Source organism: Hyla sarda, chromosome 4 (genome assembly GCF_029499605.1).
Source record: "Hyla sarda isolate aHylSar1 chromosome 4, aHylSar1.hap1, whole genome shotgun sequence".
Lineage (NCBI taxonomy): Eukaryota > Metazoa > Chordata > Amphibia > Anura > Hylidae > Hyla > Hyla sarda.
The window spans coordinates 62,239,449-62,256,507 of record NC_079192.1 but is presented as its reverse complement, the minus strand read 5'-3'; the positions used below and the strand labels follow the sequence as shown (position 1 = coordinate 62,256,507).

At 43.8% G+C, this 17,059-nt stretch overlaps 1 protein-coding gene across 2 annotated transcripts in view; it reads left to right on the top strand.

Moving 5' to 3' along the window:
* The window catches only part of LOC130368013 (scavenger receptor cysteine-rich type 1 protein M160-like), a 47,188-nt gene extending 30,843 nt beyond the window's left edge, over positions 1 to 16,345 (top strand). For both annotated transcript variants that reach the window (XM_056571170.1, XM_056571171.1), the window contains exons 5-8: positions 7,516 to 7,649; positions 10,156 to 10,331; positions 13,060 to 13,319; positions 15,973 to 16,345. In XM_056571170.1, the coding sequence (XP_056427145.1) occupies positions 7,516 to 7,649; positions 10,156 to 10,331; positions 13,060 to 13,319; positions 15,973 to 16,223 (821 nt within the window). In that variant the 3' untranslated portion in view covers positions 16,224 to 16,345. The remainder of the gene's footprint in view (positions 1 to 7,515; positions 7,650 to 10,155; positions 10,332 to 13,059; positions 13,320 to 15,972) is intronic.
* The last annotated feature ends 714 nt before the right edge of the window (positions 16,346 to 17,059 follow it).

The window sequence follows — 17,059 nt, the reverse complement described above, 5'->3', positions numbered from 1 at the left end:
GCCAAAACTTTTTCTTATATATCACCTGGCTCCGGAAAGTTAAACAGATTTGTAAATTACTTCTATGAAAAATTTTAATCCTTCCAATAGTTATTAGCTTCTGAAGTTGAGTTGTTGTTTTCTGTCTAACTGCTTTCTGATGACTCGCATCCCGGGAGCTGTGCAGCTCCTATGGAGATATTTTCCCATCATGCACAGCTCCCGGGACGTGACATCATCATTGAGCAGTTAGACAGAAAACTTCAGAAGCTAATAACTATTGGAAGGATTAAGATTTTTTAATAGAAGTAATTTACAAATCTTTTTAAGTTTCTGGAGCCAGTTGATATATAAAAAAAAGTTTTTGCCTGAATACCCCTTTAAGGCCGATAGCCGATAACATATACCGATATTCCGGTATAAATTATCGGCTATTTCTAACAGCCCCCCCCCCCCCCCCTCCGAAGCTGCTGCAGATCATTGATTTAAAGCAGGTGCTTGAAATCAATGAACTGCAGCGGCTTTTGCGGTGCCAGAGACCGCCGCCGCCACCCGCTTCTCTCCCCCTGCCTGTATAATGCCCCCCTGACTTATAATACCCCCTGTCTTGTGCCCCTCACATATAATGCCCCCTGAGGGGGAGAACAGGGGGCATTATATGTGAGGGGCACAGGAAATGGGGCATTATATATGAGGGGCACATGTCAGGGGGCATTATATGTGGGGGCACATGACAGGGGGGCATTATATGTGGGGACACATGACAGGGGCATTAGATGTGAGGAACACAGGACATGGGGCATTATATGGGGGGGGGGTCACAGGACAGGGGGTATTATATATGAGGGGCACATGACAGGAGGGATTATATGTGGGGGCACATGACAGCCCCCCCCCTGTCATGTGCCCATATAATGCCCGCCTGACATATAATACCCCCTGTCCTGTGCCCCTCACATATAATGCCCCATGTCCTGTGCCCCTCACGTATAATGCCCCCCTGTCCTGCCCTCTCAGGGAGCATTATATGTGAGGGGCACAGGACATGGTGCATTATATGTGAGGGGCACAGCACAGAGGGTATTATAAGTCAGGGGGGCTTTATATGGGCACATGACATGGGGGGGCTGTCATGTGCCCCCCCCATATAATCCCCCCCCCCTGTCATGTGCCCCTCATATAAAATACCCCCTGTGCTGTGACCCCCCCCCATATAATGCCCCATGTCCTGTGTTCCTCACATATAATACCCCCCCTGAAGTGTGCCCCTCACTTATCTTTGCCCCCGTCACTTATAATTTGCCCGTCCATCCATACAGCGCTCGAGCAGTGCTCACCTTTCTCACACGCTGCTACGTTCTTGTACTGTGAGTGAGAGCTCTGGGGACGTGATCTCCGGGCGCCGGCGCTATGGATGGCATCCCCGCCGGCCTGCCGTGGATGGCATCCCCGCGGCTCTCACTCCCACTGCAAGAATGAAGCAGCGTGAGAAAGGTGAGGGAGTGGAGGAGCGGGACAGCTGACAGCTCCCGCTCCAACATGCTGTCAGGCAATTGTCCCGTTGGGTGTCGTATTTGGAAAGGGTTAATCTAAACTAGATTGCTCCGCACGGCAAAACAAGATGTGCGCACGAATCGTAGGACTTCAGTCCCGGCCTGAAGTTCAGGGCCGGGACTGAAGTCCCGCGATTCGTGCGCATTATCGGCAGGTTAGAAGCCGATACCGATAACGGCAAAAAACGTGAATATGCCGTGCCGATAATCGTTCGATCCCTAGTACATACGCATAATGTTATATGCAGTTCATACGGTTATTGTGTTATATGTGGTGGATGCGGTATCATATATATCTAGTTGCAGTACAAACACTTATATTTATATGCATTTATCTATACGTTGCATAGCTCTCATAGCATTTATAAGGTGTATACATTTTCATGGTAGCATATACAGTGCTTAAACGTTCATTTAATTTAGTCTTCATACGTCATAGTGTTTACAGTGCATATACCTTGGTAGACACATTATAGTGTCTGCAGTGCGTATACGTTCATAGAATTTTGGGTGCATACGTTCTTTGCATTAGTAATTATACGTCTGTTTTGATCAGTGCATATGTGTTTTATAGCATTTGTAGTGTGTAATCTTTGATTGCATTTTCAGTGGGTATAGGTGTTGAGTTTACAATAGGTACACGTGATAGCGGTTCATAATGTGTAGGTGATAAAGTTTTTTGTTTTGTAGCTTTTACTGTATTATGTCATAGCGTTTATGTTCATGCCCTCATGGCATTTATGCTGTTCATACACGCTTGATGTCTATACTGTTTATACGCTCATGGCAGCTATCCTGTTGATACGCCCATGGCATTCATATCATGCACACGCTCATGACATTTATACTGTTAATACGCTCATGGCATCCTTACTGTTATACGCTCGTGGCTTTCATTGTGCATACGCTCATGGCATTTATACTGTTTATACGCTCATAGTGTTTATACTGTTGATACGCTCATGACATTTATACTGTTCACACGCTTGTGGCGTTTTTTATACTTTTCACACGTTCATGGCACTTATAATATACGCTCAGGGCAGGTATATGGTTCATACTCTTATAGCATTTATACTGTCCATATGCTCTTAGTATTTATACTATTCACACATTTATGGCATTTATACTATTCTTATGCTCATAGTATTCATACTATTCATTCGCTCGTGGCCTTTATACTATTTTCACGCTTGTGGTGGTTTACTTTTCATAGGCTCATGGCATTTGTGCTTTTCATACGCTCATGACATTTATACTTCTTATACTGGGGGTTAGCGCTAGCTGTTTTTGTGGCTAACGCCCTGCTTAGCAATAGATTCAGTCTATCAGACAGCTTCCACTACTAAGCCTGTAAAGTAAAAAACAAACAAACAAATAAAAACCCTTTTAAAAAAACCTTTATTCCAAAAAACACTCCGCCACAAGTTCTCGTTAACCATTTATTAATTTTAAACAAAAAATACGCTGGTCATCGACGTGGTCCACCGGCTCTGAAGAAGTCCTCTGCATACATGGATCGGAAATGTGAAGAAAAAAAAACACAGAAAATTGGTTAGTACATTTATGGTGCCCTCCCTTAGAGAAAACGCTCATAATTCAGCATTTCCAAACAGGGAGCCTCCAGCTGTTGCTAAACCACAACTCCCATCATTTCAGCCAAAGGCTGTCTGGGAAAGATATAACTTGTAATTTAGCAACAGCTGGAGTCTCACTGTTTCTAAACTACAACTCCCGTCATGGGAGTTGTAGTTTAGCAACAGCTGGAGGCACCCCGTTGGGGTGTTGGTGCTTGGTGTTCCTGGCCTTTGGGTATATGACAGGTAGTCTTTTTAGGTATTACCCATCTTGGGTCCCTATTTATGTTTGTTATATTGCATTGCTGCTCCCTATGTTACATCAATGTATGTTAGATATTATATCTATTGTTACGATATCATAAGTATGCAGCTGTGCCAATCTTACATTATGTATGTTCTTGACTGAATGCCTACATTGCCCATACCAGGTCCACTGGCACTTGTTGTCTCCTGCGTAAGGTCATCCTCTGCCTTTTACTATTTTTAAATTGGTTGTTTTTTATTGTCTAATAAAGATTGTTATACTTTTTGAAATAATATTAGTATTGTGGGTCTCTTTGTTTTTGGCTATATATCGGTACCCCCGGGACCTACATACGGCACATATTGTTTTGCCGTTTTGTTGTTTGGCTAAAAAGACTACAACTTCCAGCATGCCCTAACAGTGAGGAAATGCTGGGAATTGTAGTCGCAATGGCTAGCAGGCCGGTGGTAGTTGCGGGCCGGTGGTAGTTGCGGGCGGGTGGCGGGGTTGCGGAGTCGGCCAGCTCCCAGGAATATGAAACTACACTGTAATTTCATATTTCCTGGGGGCGGTGCCGGTTGGTCTGGGCACCGCCCGGGAAATAGGAAATTACAGTGTAGTTTAGTATTTCTGGGATTCCGCTGCCCCAGTCCCTCATCTCCCCCCCTCCGCTCATGTCCCCTGCCGCTCTCACCCCCCCCCCCCCTCCGCTCATGTCCCCCTCCGTTCTCCACATCTCCCACCAGCCATCTACCTGAGCTGTTACAGGACTACAACTCCCAGCATGCCCTTTCAGTGAGGATAGCTAGTTGCAATGGTTGGTAGTTGCGGGAGGGTGGCCGATGACTGACCAGCCAATCACAGCCCAGGCCGGGAAATATGAAATTACACTGTAGTTACATATTTCTGAGCTCATCCCTCCTCCGCCACTGCCGCCCATCTCTCCCCCGCCGCCGCTCATCTCTCTCCCCCACCGCCACCGCCCATCTCTCCCCCACCGCCCATCACTCCCCCGCCGCTGCCGCCCATCTCTCCCCCGCCGCTGCCGCCCATCTCTCCCCCGCCGCTGCCGCCCATCTCTCCCCCGCCGCCGCTGCCGCCCATCTCTCCCCCGCCGCCGCTGCCGCCCATCTCTCCCCCGCCGCTCATCTCTCCCCCGCTGCTGCCGCCCATCTCTCCCCTGCTGCTGCTGCTCATCTCTCCTCCCCCGCCGCTGCCGCTCATCTCTCCTCTCCCGCCGCTGCCGCCCATCTCTCCCCCGCCGCTGCGGCCCATCTCTCCCCCCGCCGCCACCGCTCATCTCTCCCCCGCAGGAGAGATGAGAGGCGGGGGGAGGGAGGAGAGATGAGGGGCGGCGGCGAGGGAGAGATGGGCGGCAGAGGGGGGGGGGAGGAGAGATGAGCAGCAGCGGAGGGGGAGAGATGAGCGGTGGGGGGGGAGGAGAGATGAGTGGCGGCGGGGGGGGGTCATTAGGAGGAGAGATGAGCGGAGATGACTTTTTTACTTTGCTCACATAAGGGAGTTTTGTACTCCAGGTAAGACCTGGAGCAGACTTGCGACTTTTTGACTGGGGTTTGTGACTTTTTTTTGCCTACGTGCGACTTTTGCACATCATAAATACCTGTCCACTGTTAAGTGAAAACTGAAATTTGCTCAGGTAAGGCTGTTTGTAACTTTTTGCTTACCCACAAAGTCGCACAAAAAAGTGCTTAGACGCATGTGCAACTTTTTGTGTGACTTTTGTAAGCAAAAAAAGGCTCTAAGTACCTTGATAAATGTCTCCCTAAATTGTTACATGAAGGAAATTACTAAAAAACTTATTTTTACCATTATGTCTTTTATCATAGTATGTCTAATAATTAGTGTTAGATAATAGCATCATATGCTGTAAATGACAAAGAGAGAACATGTGCCGTGTATAGAGGTCAGTGGCCTCATTGATACATGCGGGATTAGTTGCTCACTATAATAGTCATCATGTGCCCTTTGACTTCTAATATTACTGGGGTATGAATCATACTGTATATACTATCAACCCAGCATATGTCATTGGGGAAGATGTGAATTGTCCTTCTGTAGTCAGAAGACATTTTTTGGTTTGTTCATAGCAAAAAATCTAGAAACAATTATAAACACAAATAAAGAATATATATATATATATATATATATATATATATATATATATACATACATGTGTGTGTAAAATATATATATATATATATATATATATATATATATATATATATAGCAACAGGAAAATACAGCAGCACACTGCTAGCACAAAGATACAAATAAAACATGAAATGCTATACAGCTATAGTGCAAAAAATGTAAAAAATGAAAAAGTGAGGTACTTAGCTCACAATTTGGCAGCCAAATAGCTTGGACCATCCCACCATGGTAAGGTGACCTTATCGGGACAGACCCTACACTGTGAATATACCTCTGTGCAATCAGTTAAACAGGCATTGCAAGGTCTGCGATGTCCTAGCACCTTATACACACCTAATAGAGTATACACACGTGCAAGAGCCAACATGGGGGTAGCCACTCCCCCGTATGTATAACACAAACAAGCATAAGTTAGCCACCACTACTGATCTCAAACTACTATATGAACCTGGCATACAGGTGCACGCTGCTATGCTAAATATACAGCAACAGGAGATTACAGCAGCACACTGCTAGCACAAAGATACAGATAAAACATGAAATGCTATACTGCTATAGTGCAAAAATGTAAAAAATGAAAAAGTGAGGTACTTAGCTCACAATTTGGCAGCCAAATAGCTTTGACCATCCCACCATGGTAAGGTGACCTCATCGGGACAGACGCTACACTGTGAATATACCTCTGTGCAATCAGTTAAACAGGCATTGCAAGGTCTGCGATGTCCTAGCACCTTATACACACCTAATAGAGTATACACACGTGCAAGAGCAACATGGGGGTAGCCACTCCCCCGTATGTATAACACAAACAAGCATAAGTTAGCCACCACTACTGATCTCAAACTACTATATGAACCTGGCATACAGGTGCACGCTGCTATGCTAAATATACAGCAACAGGAGATTACAGCAGCACACTGCTAGCACAAAGATACAGATAAAACATGAAATGCTATATAGCTATAGTGCAAAAATGTAAAAAATGAAAAAGTGAGGTACTTAGCTCACAATTTGGCGGCCAAATAGCTTATATATAGCTTATATATATAATCATAAGAATGTTAATCTGAAGTAGTCCATCAGCAAGTAAATTTATGCAGGATCCCGCAGTCCTCCCCTCTCTCGCCACAGGCAGCCATATAAAGTATGTGGAGAATATACTATACATCATGTAATGACCTATGTACATGTGTACGCCTTAGTCATTCAATGATGTTGGTCAGTGTGTATAAAGAAATTTGTTGCACAATCTTCTGTCACTGCCATGCGTCTGAATGCAGAAACTGCAGAAATCTATACGCCTGCTGCAGACACGACCCCACTTAGATGAATGGAACTGATTTTAAGCTCTCTAAAGTCACTATATGCCTCTGTGTCTTAAAGGGGTATTCCAGCCAAAAACTTTTTTATATATATTAACTGGCTCCAGAAAGTTAAACAGATTTGTAAATTACTTCTATTAAAAAAATCTTAATCCTTTCAGTACTTATGAGCTTCTGAAGTTAAGGTTGTTCTTTTCTGTCTAAGTGCTCTCTGATGACACCTGTCTCAGGAAGCGCCCAGTTTAGAAGCAAATCCCCATAGCAAACCTCTTCTAAACTGGGCGTTTCCCGAGACAAACAGAGATGTCAGCAGAGAGCACGTAGACAGAAAAGAACAACCTTAACTTCAGAAGCTCATAAGGAAAGGATTAAGATTTTTTAATAGAAGTAATTTACAAATCTGTTTAACTTTCTGGAGCCAGTTAATATATAAAAAAATGTTTTTGCCTGGAATACCCCTTTAATTTACTTTTTATTATGTAACATTTAACATCTTCAGTTGAATACAGTCTGTATACAGTGTGTGATAGTTTATATGTATGACCTATAGACACGATGTTTATGTCGTTTACTCGGTGAACTGATTTCTAAGACAATGATATTTGGGGGAGATTGATGGGGAAACTGGTAACTGGTATAATTTTTACCTGTTTAACCCCCTGCAGATGTGAACTCATGGAGACTGTCCAGGGGCCGCACGTCTTGTGATGGACATGTAGAGGCCTTTACAGGTGACAGATGGAGTCCTGTGTGTTTTGACAACATCAAGAAAACTGAAGCTCCTCTGCTCTGTCAGCAGGTAAAATCTCTTGGTTTTTAGAGATTTTTATAGAGAAATCTTGAGAATAAGTCTTTTTATCAGTTCATTTTTCTATATTTTAATGTCAGTTCAAGCCTTCTGGATGAAGAGGAAGTCTCATTTGGTAGGTCTGTCATTCAGGAGTCTTGGAAAGCTGAATGACAACATTTGTAGGACATGCCGTAGTGTGTATATTTGTTATGGTCTAGCTTTCTGACAAAAGAGGAAAACTCTGAAATTTTGTTAAAGCGTACCTGACTGGGACATAACCATACCAGGGTACTCTTTGTACAGAAGAGACAGAGAAGGCAAGAAAGGAGGAGGAATGGCCCTGTATGTGAAGGATAGCATAAAATCTAATCTAATACACGTTAGTGAGGCCAACATACAGTCAGTTTGGGTTACCTTACAGTTTTGTGTAGGTGTGATATATATAGACCACCTGACCAAGATAAAGAATTAGATGATCTACTAGTTGAGGAAATATCTAAAATGACAATGAAAGGAGAAGTTATCATTATGGGAGACTTCAATCTTCCGGATATAAACTGGAAAACCAATATAGCTAGTTCTGCCAGGAGTACAGATATTCTAAATTCCCTACTGGGATTATCTCTACAACAAGTGGTTGAGGAGCCGGAGGGAGGCCATTTTGGATTTGGTATTCACAAATGGGGATTTGGTATATGATGTTACTGTAGGCGAAAGCTTGGGATCTAGTGATCACCAATCAGTGTGATTTAATATAAGAACAGTGAAGGAGTCACACCACACAAAAAAAAAAGTTTTAGATTTTAGAAAAACCTACTTTTCAAAAATGTTATTCGTTTTTATCGGTACCATTTTTCTTTTGATGGGACTTTTTGATTGCTTTAAATTTTTTTATGTTATAAAAAGTGGCCAAAAATACGCTATTTTGGACTTTGGAATTTTTTGTGCATACGCCATTGATCGTGCAGTTTAATTAACAATATATTTCTATAGTTCGGACATTTACGCACACGGCGATACCACATATGTTTATATTTATTGTTTTTTTTATTTATTGGAAAATGGGGGTGATTCAGACTTTTATTAGGGAAGGAGTTAACTCACATTTATTAACTCTTTATTTTCCCTCTTTTTTTTTTTTTTTTTGCAATGTTATAGCCCCCAAAGGGCACTATAACACTGCACACACTGATTTCCTACACTGATCACTGCCATGCAATAGCATGGCATTGGTCAGTGGTATCGCCGCTCGACTGCTCCTGCCTGGATCTCAGGCACGGAGCAGTCATTAGGCGATCGGACAGCGAGGAGGCAGGTAGGGATCCTCCTTGCCTCCTGCAAACTGTTCAGGACGCTGCAATTTCACCGCGGCAGTCCTGAACAGCACCATTTCACTTTCACTTTAGACACGTGATCAACTTTGATCGCCGCATCTGAAGGGTTAATACCAGGCATCACCGCGATTGGTGATGTTCGGTATTAGCCGCAGGTCCCGGCCGTTGATGGCCGCCGGGACAGACCCGATATGATGCAGAGTCACCGTGTCACCCTGCATTATATTGCGGGAGCCTGCGCAGGACGTAAATATACATCCTGCCTCATTAAGGAGTTAAGCCTGCATGGGATAAACATAAGGCTATCCTTCATATAAGATAGGGCCAGGGACTATTTATAGGATTCAGATTATTGGGCAGACTTGATGGGCCAAATGATTCTTATCTGCCGACAAATTCTATGTTTCTATAAATAATTCATCTGTTGTAAAACTATAACTCCCAGCATGGCCGGACAGCAAAAGGCTGCAACTGCTGGGAGCACTCTGGTTGGGATACACTGGTCTATGGTGTATGGTCAGCTTAGGAAATATGATGGGGATTGTTAAAGGACAAGAATCATAAAAAAAAAATTATGCTCGTTCCGAAGGATAGGGGATCAGTTTTAGATCGCGGGGGGTCTGAGCGCTCGGGCCCCCTGACTATTTCCTCTTTAGAGCCCCAGTTCTCCTTCACAGCTGTACTTCACGGCCCCCGCCCAAAGATAGGACTGCCATGCACCCTCCATATAGCTCTATGGCAGAGCCATTCGTCAATCTTTGGCTCTCCCGTAGAGGGGGCGTGGCGACCTCCGTTTCGGGTGGGGGTCGTGACACGCTCCTGTGCTAGAGATACGGGGCCCCAAACAGGAGATCGCGGGGGGCCTAGCGCTCGGTCCTTCGGATAGGGGATAATTTTTTTTTCATGATACTTTTCCTTTAAAGGAGTGATCCAGGATTAGAGACGATTTTGTTTCAAAACAGAACCGCTCTTATCCTCAGGTTGTGTATACTATTTCTGCACAGTGCTCCTGAAGTCATTGAAGCCAAGATGTAATACAACACATAACCTGAGGACAGGTGTGGTGCTGTTTTTTTGATAGAAATCAGCTCTGTTTATACCTGGATAACCCCTTTTAAATGAACTGATCATGAAACAATCTATAATTCCATTCCATGCCTGTGATCTTTTCTGCTCTCTAGATGGGCTGTACGCCGCAGTCACCTGTTTTCTCGCCACTAAACAAAGTCCGGTCATCTGTGGAGCCTGTGACTATTCATTGTCTGGAGAATGGGAGCTCTCTCTGGGAATGTGACAGCAATGCGCTTCAGACATGTCCATCTGGCTTGACAACCTACCTGCAGTGTAACCGCTCTCGGTAAGATATTTGTTGCATCTATCATTAGTTTTCACCCTAATATTTTAATGCACTGAAATAAGGAAAATTAGTAGGAATTAATTGTTAAGAATCAAGAAAACTAGGCTGAAAAGAAAACAAGCAGATGCAGGACAAGGCATAATGTTACTTGGCAACAAAGGGCATAATCCAGCGACAAATTATTAAAGTGCTGTTAAAAACAAAACATACCAGCGGCAGTCCAGTAAAACTGAGTTTCTGGTGCTATACTACATGGCTTCTATAGCCATCATTAAGGGTGCAGTATAGCACCAGAAACACATTTGTATTACTGGGTTGTCCTTGGTATGTTTTCTACGCATTCTGTATTAAGCAGCACTTTAATAAAGATATTTTTTAGCACTGTGTATGCTGGATCATGCTTTTTGTTTACATAAAGTTCACACTTTATGGAAGTTGGATCTGTGTGTTAATAAGTGACTGACACTAGGATAGGTGTTTAAAGATAGGGTCACACTTACAGCATTCGCAGTGTATTTTGCTACATATTTTAAGATGCTGATTTTCCTACCTATAGACTTCAGTGGATAGGAAAATCAGCAGCAGAAAATATGCAGCAAAATGCGATGCAAATACTGTACGTGTGACCCTTCCCGAAAAAGAACTAGTTGTCTAGTAAATACCTGTATTGCCTATGTAATAATCATGCTGGAGCATCTAGAATATGCTTTGTGCTACTCCTCTGTTATTCCTCCTCCAAAATGTATAAATAAAATGACAGCTGAATGATAGTATTCACCTTTGTGTGTACCATAAGTGCTGGCAGTGTCAGATTGGCAATGAAGGACACCCAATAACAGGAATAACAGAGGAAGGACAGGATGCAGAGTTCTAGAAAAAATCATGAAAGAGTTAAAACAGACAGAATATTTAAAACAGACCTACCTGATGCAATATACATTGGGGCAAAAAAGTATTTAAGCAGCCACCAATTGTGCAAGTTCTCCCACTTAAAAAGATGAGAGGCCTGTATTATTCATCATAGGTATACCTCAACTGAGAGACATAATGAGAAAAAAAATCCATAAAATCACATTGATTGTTAAAGAATTTATTTGCAAATTATCATGGAAAATAAGTATTTGGTCACCTACAAACAAGCAAGATTTCTGGCTCTCACAGACCCTTAACTTCTTCTTTAGGAGTCTCCTCTGTCCTCCACTTGTTACCTGTATTAATAGCACCTGTTTTAACTAATCAGTATAAAAGACACCTGTCCACAACCTCAAACAGTCACACTGCAAACTCCACTATGGTCAAGACCAAAGAGCTGTCGAAGGACACCAGAAACAAAATTGTAGAACTGCATCAGGCTGAGAAGACTGAATCTGCAATAGGCAAGCAGCTTGGTGTGAAAAAATCAACTGTGGGAGCAATTATTAGAAAATGGAAGACACACAAGACCACTGATAATCTCCCTCGATCTGGGGCTCCATGCAAGATCTCACTCTGTGGTGTCAAAATGATCACAAGAACGGTAAGCAAAAATCCCAGAACCACACGGGGGGCCCTAGTGAATGACCTGCAGTGAGCTGGGACCAAAGTAACAAAGGCTACCATCAGTAACACACTACGCTGCCAGGGACTCAAATCATGCAGTGCCAGACGTGTCCCCCTGCTTAACACAGTACATGTCCCCCTGCTTAAGACAGTACTTGTCCGGGCCCATCTGAAGTTTGCTAGAGAGCATTTGGATGATCCAGAAGAGTATTGGGAGAATGTCATATGATCAGATGAAACCAAAGTAGAACTTTTTGATAAAAACTCAACTTGTCGTGTTTGGAGGAAAAAGAATTCTGAGTTGCATCCAAAGAACACCATACCTACTGTAAAGAATGGGGGTGGAAACATCATGCTTTGGGGATGTTTTTCAGCAAAGGGACCAGGACGACTGATCTGTGTAAAGGAGAGAATGAATGGGGCCATGTATCGTGGAAACCTCCTTCCATCAGCAAGGGCATTGAAGATGAAACGTGGCTGGGTCTTTCAGCATGACAATGATCCCAAACACACCGCACGGGCAACAAAGGAGTGGCTTCGAAAGAAGCATTTCAAGGTCCTGGAGTGGCCTAGCCAGTCTCCAGATCTCAACCCCATAGAAAACCTTTGGAGGGATTTTAAAGTCCGTGTTGCCCAGCGACAGCCCCAAAACATCACTGCTCTAGAGGAGATCAGCGTTTGCTACAAATTGTTCAGAACGCTGGAGCCGGCGCCGGGAGCTTGTGATGTCCAAGCCCCGCCCCCTCATAATGTCATGCCGCCACGCCCCCACCCATAGACTTACATTGAGGGGGCGGGGCGTGACATCATGATTGGGCGGGACGTGACGTCACGAGCTCCAGCGTTCGGAACAGTTTGTTCCAAACGCTGAGCAGCGGAGTACCCTTTAAAGAAGTCCTGCAACGTAAGGACTAAATCCCCTATTGAAAGGAACCCTTTTGGATATCTTTTGGATAGGGGATAATTTGTCCTACGCCTCAGTTCTTCTTTAACACTCCTGTTGCTTTACCATGGTAAGTGTACTCAATTGGACCACCCCACCACCATGGGCTTATGTTCTTACATCATTTTTAGCTGGGAGTAAAAAGGGTATAGTGTTACTTCTCTTCCAGCCGGGGACGTTTGTTGTTAGGGAATCATCTTGACTATATAGATGTGCTCTTTTACCGTACTGTTTCTGTGTCCCCAGAATGGAGGAGTCTTGGCTTGTCTGGCTCACCATATGTCTCGCTGTCATAATGATCCTGGTTTTCTGCTGGATTCGGGTAGTCAAGTCATGGAAATGTTGCACTCAATGTTTTCACAAGAACAGGCTTTACCTTTTCTGTAAAAAATCCCTTCCGCCTCATGGGACTCGGAGGAACATTTATCACAGGGAGCCCCCTGATGTCAATGTCCAGGAAACCAATAGTCCTCCATCTTCTCCAGGAATCATCCAGGATCCAAGTGGTAAGCTTTACTTGTCAAAATAATGGAAAAAGAGACATCATGATCCTTCGATTCAGTGAGGCTAACCCCCATTAAGGATCTCACATATCACTGACTAGTTTTGCCATGGAAAAAAAGACATGCCATAGTTCAGAGTATGAATTATGGAGCAGATTTCCATTGAAAACAATAGGATGGGGAATCCTTATGGTTTTTATGTTGATCCCAATGCTGTACCAAAATCCATGTAAAATAAGTGTGTGTTGCACCTTTGGCTTTTTGAAGCCATAGTCAGGAATGGATCACAAATGGAGCTAGTACAACGAAAATAATCTCTTTTTAAATCCATTCTAGCCTCTGCATTCCAAAACCCATCTCAAAACCTGAATGTGAGAAAACACTCTTCTGCCCCGTTTACACTACAAAAATTCTGCCGAGAGTGTTCTTAAAGGGGTACTCCACTGGAAAACTTTATTTATTTATTTATTTTTTAAATCAACTGGTGCCAGAAAGTTAAACAGATTGTTAAATTACTTCTATTAAAAAAAATCTTAATCCTTCCAGTACTTATTAGCTACTGTGTGCTACAGAGGAAGTTTATTTCTTTTTACATTTCTTTTCTGTCTGACCACAGTGCTCTCTGCTGACACCGCTTTCCATGTCAGGAACTGTCCACAGCAGGATAGGTTTGCTATGGGTAATTTGCTTCACCTTTAGACAGTTCCTAAATTAGAGGTGTCAGCAGAGAGCACTGTGGTCAGACTGAAAAAAAAATTCAAAAAGAAAAGAACTTCCTGTGGAGCATACAGCCGCTGATAAGTACTAGAAGGATTAGGATTCAGCATGGAATTTGCATGTATTCCACGCAAATTCTGCACGAATTCCACACGGCAGAAATCAAGTTCCATTGATTTCAATGGGATTCCACAGCCGAAGTCCGGAAAAATATAAGACCCAACTTATATTTTTCCGTACGGTACGCCCGCTGCAGAAGTTCTTCTGTGTGAATATCCTTGCAGAATCCCATTAAAGTTAATTGGCAATAAATTTAGGCTGAATTCCACGCAGAAAATTCACAGCCTAAGGCAGTGTTTCCCAACCAGGGTGCTTCCGGCTGTTGCAAAACTACAACTCCCAGCATGCCCGGACAGCCGTTGGCTGTCCGGGCATGCTAGGAGTTGTAGTTTTGCAACAGCTGGAGACACTCTTCTTGGCAAACACTTCTCTAAGGGCTATTTCACACGAAGATAATTTAAAATGGATTCCACCTTCAATTCAGACGCCCATTGACTTCATAGGATTTTCCATGACTCTGTTCACATTGTGGAATTTCCCCATTTATCCAGCTTTCCACGGGAAGAATAAAGATATCCATTCTTTTGCCGGAATCCCATGAATTCAATTGGACTTTGAATTTCTGCAGCAAATAAGCACCAATTCCACTTAAATGGGCACTGTCAGATACAGTAACTTTTGATATGTTATAAAGCATGCAAAAACAATATGTTTAGCAATTGCTTTCATCAGAAAACTTTCAGTATTTCATACTGAAGAAGACAGTCAAAAAACTGTCCACTAGGGTTCCCCCAGCCTCCTGGGATACATACCAGTCTTGCAGTGTCCAGTGGTCATGGACACCATGAGTGACTGACAAGGCAGGTCTAGGGCCTTCTGAAAGTCAGAGCAGAGGGAGGGAGGGGGAGGAGTCATCACAGTGAGAAGAAGAGAGGGACACGCCCCTGCCTCTGCATGGATAGAAACCTCACTGAGAAATAATGGCTAGTCCATTAAAGGTAATTCTGAGAGAAATATAGGTTGTTGATACTAGGGATCGACCGATTATCGGTTTGGCTGATATTATCGTCCGATAATCACAATTTTGGGCATTATAGGTATCAGCAATTACCTTGCCGATAATGCCCCACCGTGGCCAACCCCCACCGACCCGCCCCACCACACCGCGTCGCACCCCCCACCGCACCGCCCCGGCCCCATTGCCTCCCCCATCCCCGGTTTTATAATTACCTGTTCCCGGGGGCCGGGGTCCACGCTACTTTTGGCTCCTGCTGCGCTGTGCGCAATGACGAGTGATGCGACGTCACCGTCAGTGCGCACAGTGACAGCTCAGTAGGATGCCACCGGAGCCAGGTAGGGGGCGGTCATGGTGGGGGGGGGGGGGGGTAGGACTCAGGAGGACCCCCGGACAGGCAGGGGGAGAGAAGCGGGTGGCGGCGGTCTATGACACCGCAAAAGCCGCGGCAGTTCACTGATTTAAAGCGCCCGTCCGTCACGGGGGGATAAATAGCCGATAACTTATATAGGTATAAGTTATCAGCTATCGGCCCTAACCTCTACAGATTATCGGTATCAGCCCTAAAAAACGATATCGGTCGATCCCTAGTTGATACAAATTACATGCAGTTTTTTTTTTTTTTGGGGGGGGGGTGGATCTGACAGGTACGCTTTAATTTTTCCATGTGGCTGTGATGCAAAAGCAAATGCACATATGGAAACAACTGCTATATTTAGTATAGTTTTGTGAGCCCATCTGGCCAACCTCACGAAGATGGGTCCCTACACTGTTAGTTACTATGACAGCCATGGTTCCCCCTCACGTTCTATTTTTTATTTATATTTTTAATGTTCTTTTCTTATGTTTTTGTCCCGGTAACAGAAGTGAATGCTTTGCTGGCTCCTCATGGTTTCCGACTGAATAACACCATCACCCCTCCGCCCAGCTACATGCACGCACTGCGGGTTTTGTCCCGTCCCCTGGAGAACACACAGACTCCGCCCCCGAGTTACCTCGAAGCGCTCAAGATTCTGTCCCGACCGATATTGGTTCATGTCAACGCCACAGAGTGTAATGAGGAGAAAGAGGACCTGGATGTTCTTACTCCTAAAGAGAAGGAAGAGGATTCTTAATGTCAGTCAGGAAATTGTTCTTTTATTTTATGATGAACTTTATTTATAGATATGAACTGGAGCTTTTTATAAATATATTAGCAGTAAATACCTCACATTACGGGTCTCTTTTTATTATATGCTGCTTACTTTGTTATAATATTTGCACCAATATGTAATCACAAACCTTTTTTTTTCCTTAAAGAGTACCTGTCGTCAAACCATATTTTCTAAATGAACTCAGATTATATTCCCTACCTTTTCCTAACTCTCCTCCTGCACGTAAAAAATAATTCTGAGCTTTAAAAAGCTGTGTATCATACCATTATGTGAGCTCCCGGCAGGAGAAAGTGGGCGTTCCTCAGCAGGCGTGACATCACTGAAGCCTGAGAGAGTTGTGCCTCACCATGCCCTGCACACACATCCTGAGTTTAGTCTCCTGCCAGGATGGGAGGAGACCAAACTAACTGCTTGACTTGTGGCAGGAAACATAACAGAGCCACCTAGTGGCCGTTTTTTCAGTCACATTAAAAACTTATAAAGGTTGAGAATTTTAACAGCAAGTAAATAGCAAAGTGTCTTATAATTACATAAGAAACAATATATTAAAAGTTTAATTTGGTGACAGGTACTATTTAAGGGCTCACCCTCCAAACTCTAATGCTGTGTATGTGCACAGAGCGGGTGCTGGTAGAACATGGCGGTACTAGGACCGCTCAGAAGTCTGCTGTCTCCATAGACGGCAATGCATTTTTGAGCAGATTCTGCAAAAAGAATTGACATTTCAATTCCTTCTGCAGAGGCAGAAATTGGAACTTTCGTAGCAGATGTATCCGCTGCGGTAATTTCACCATATG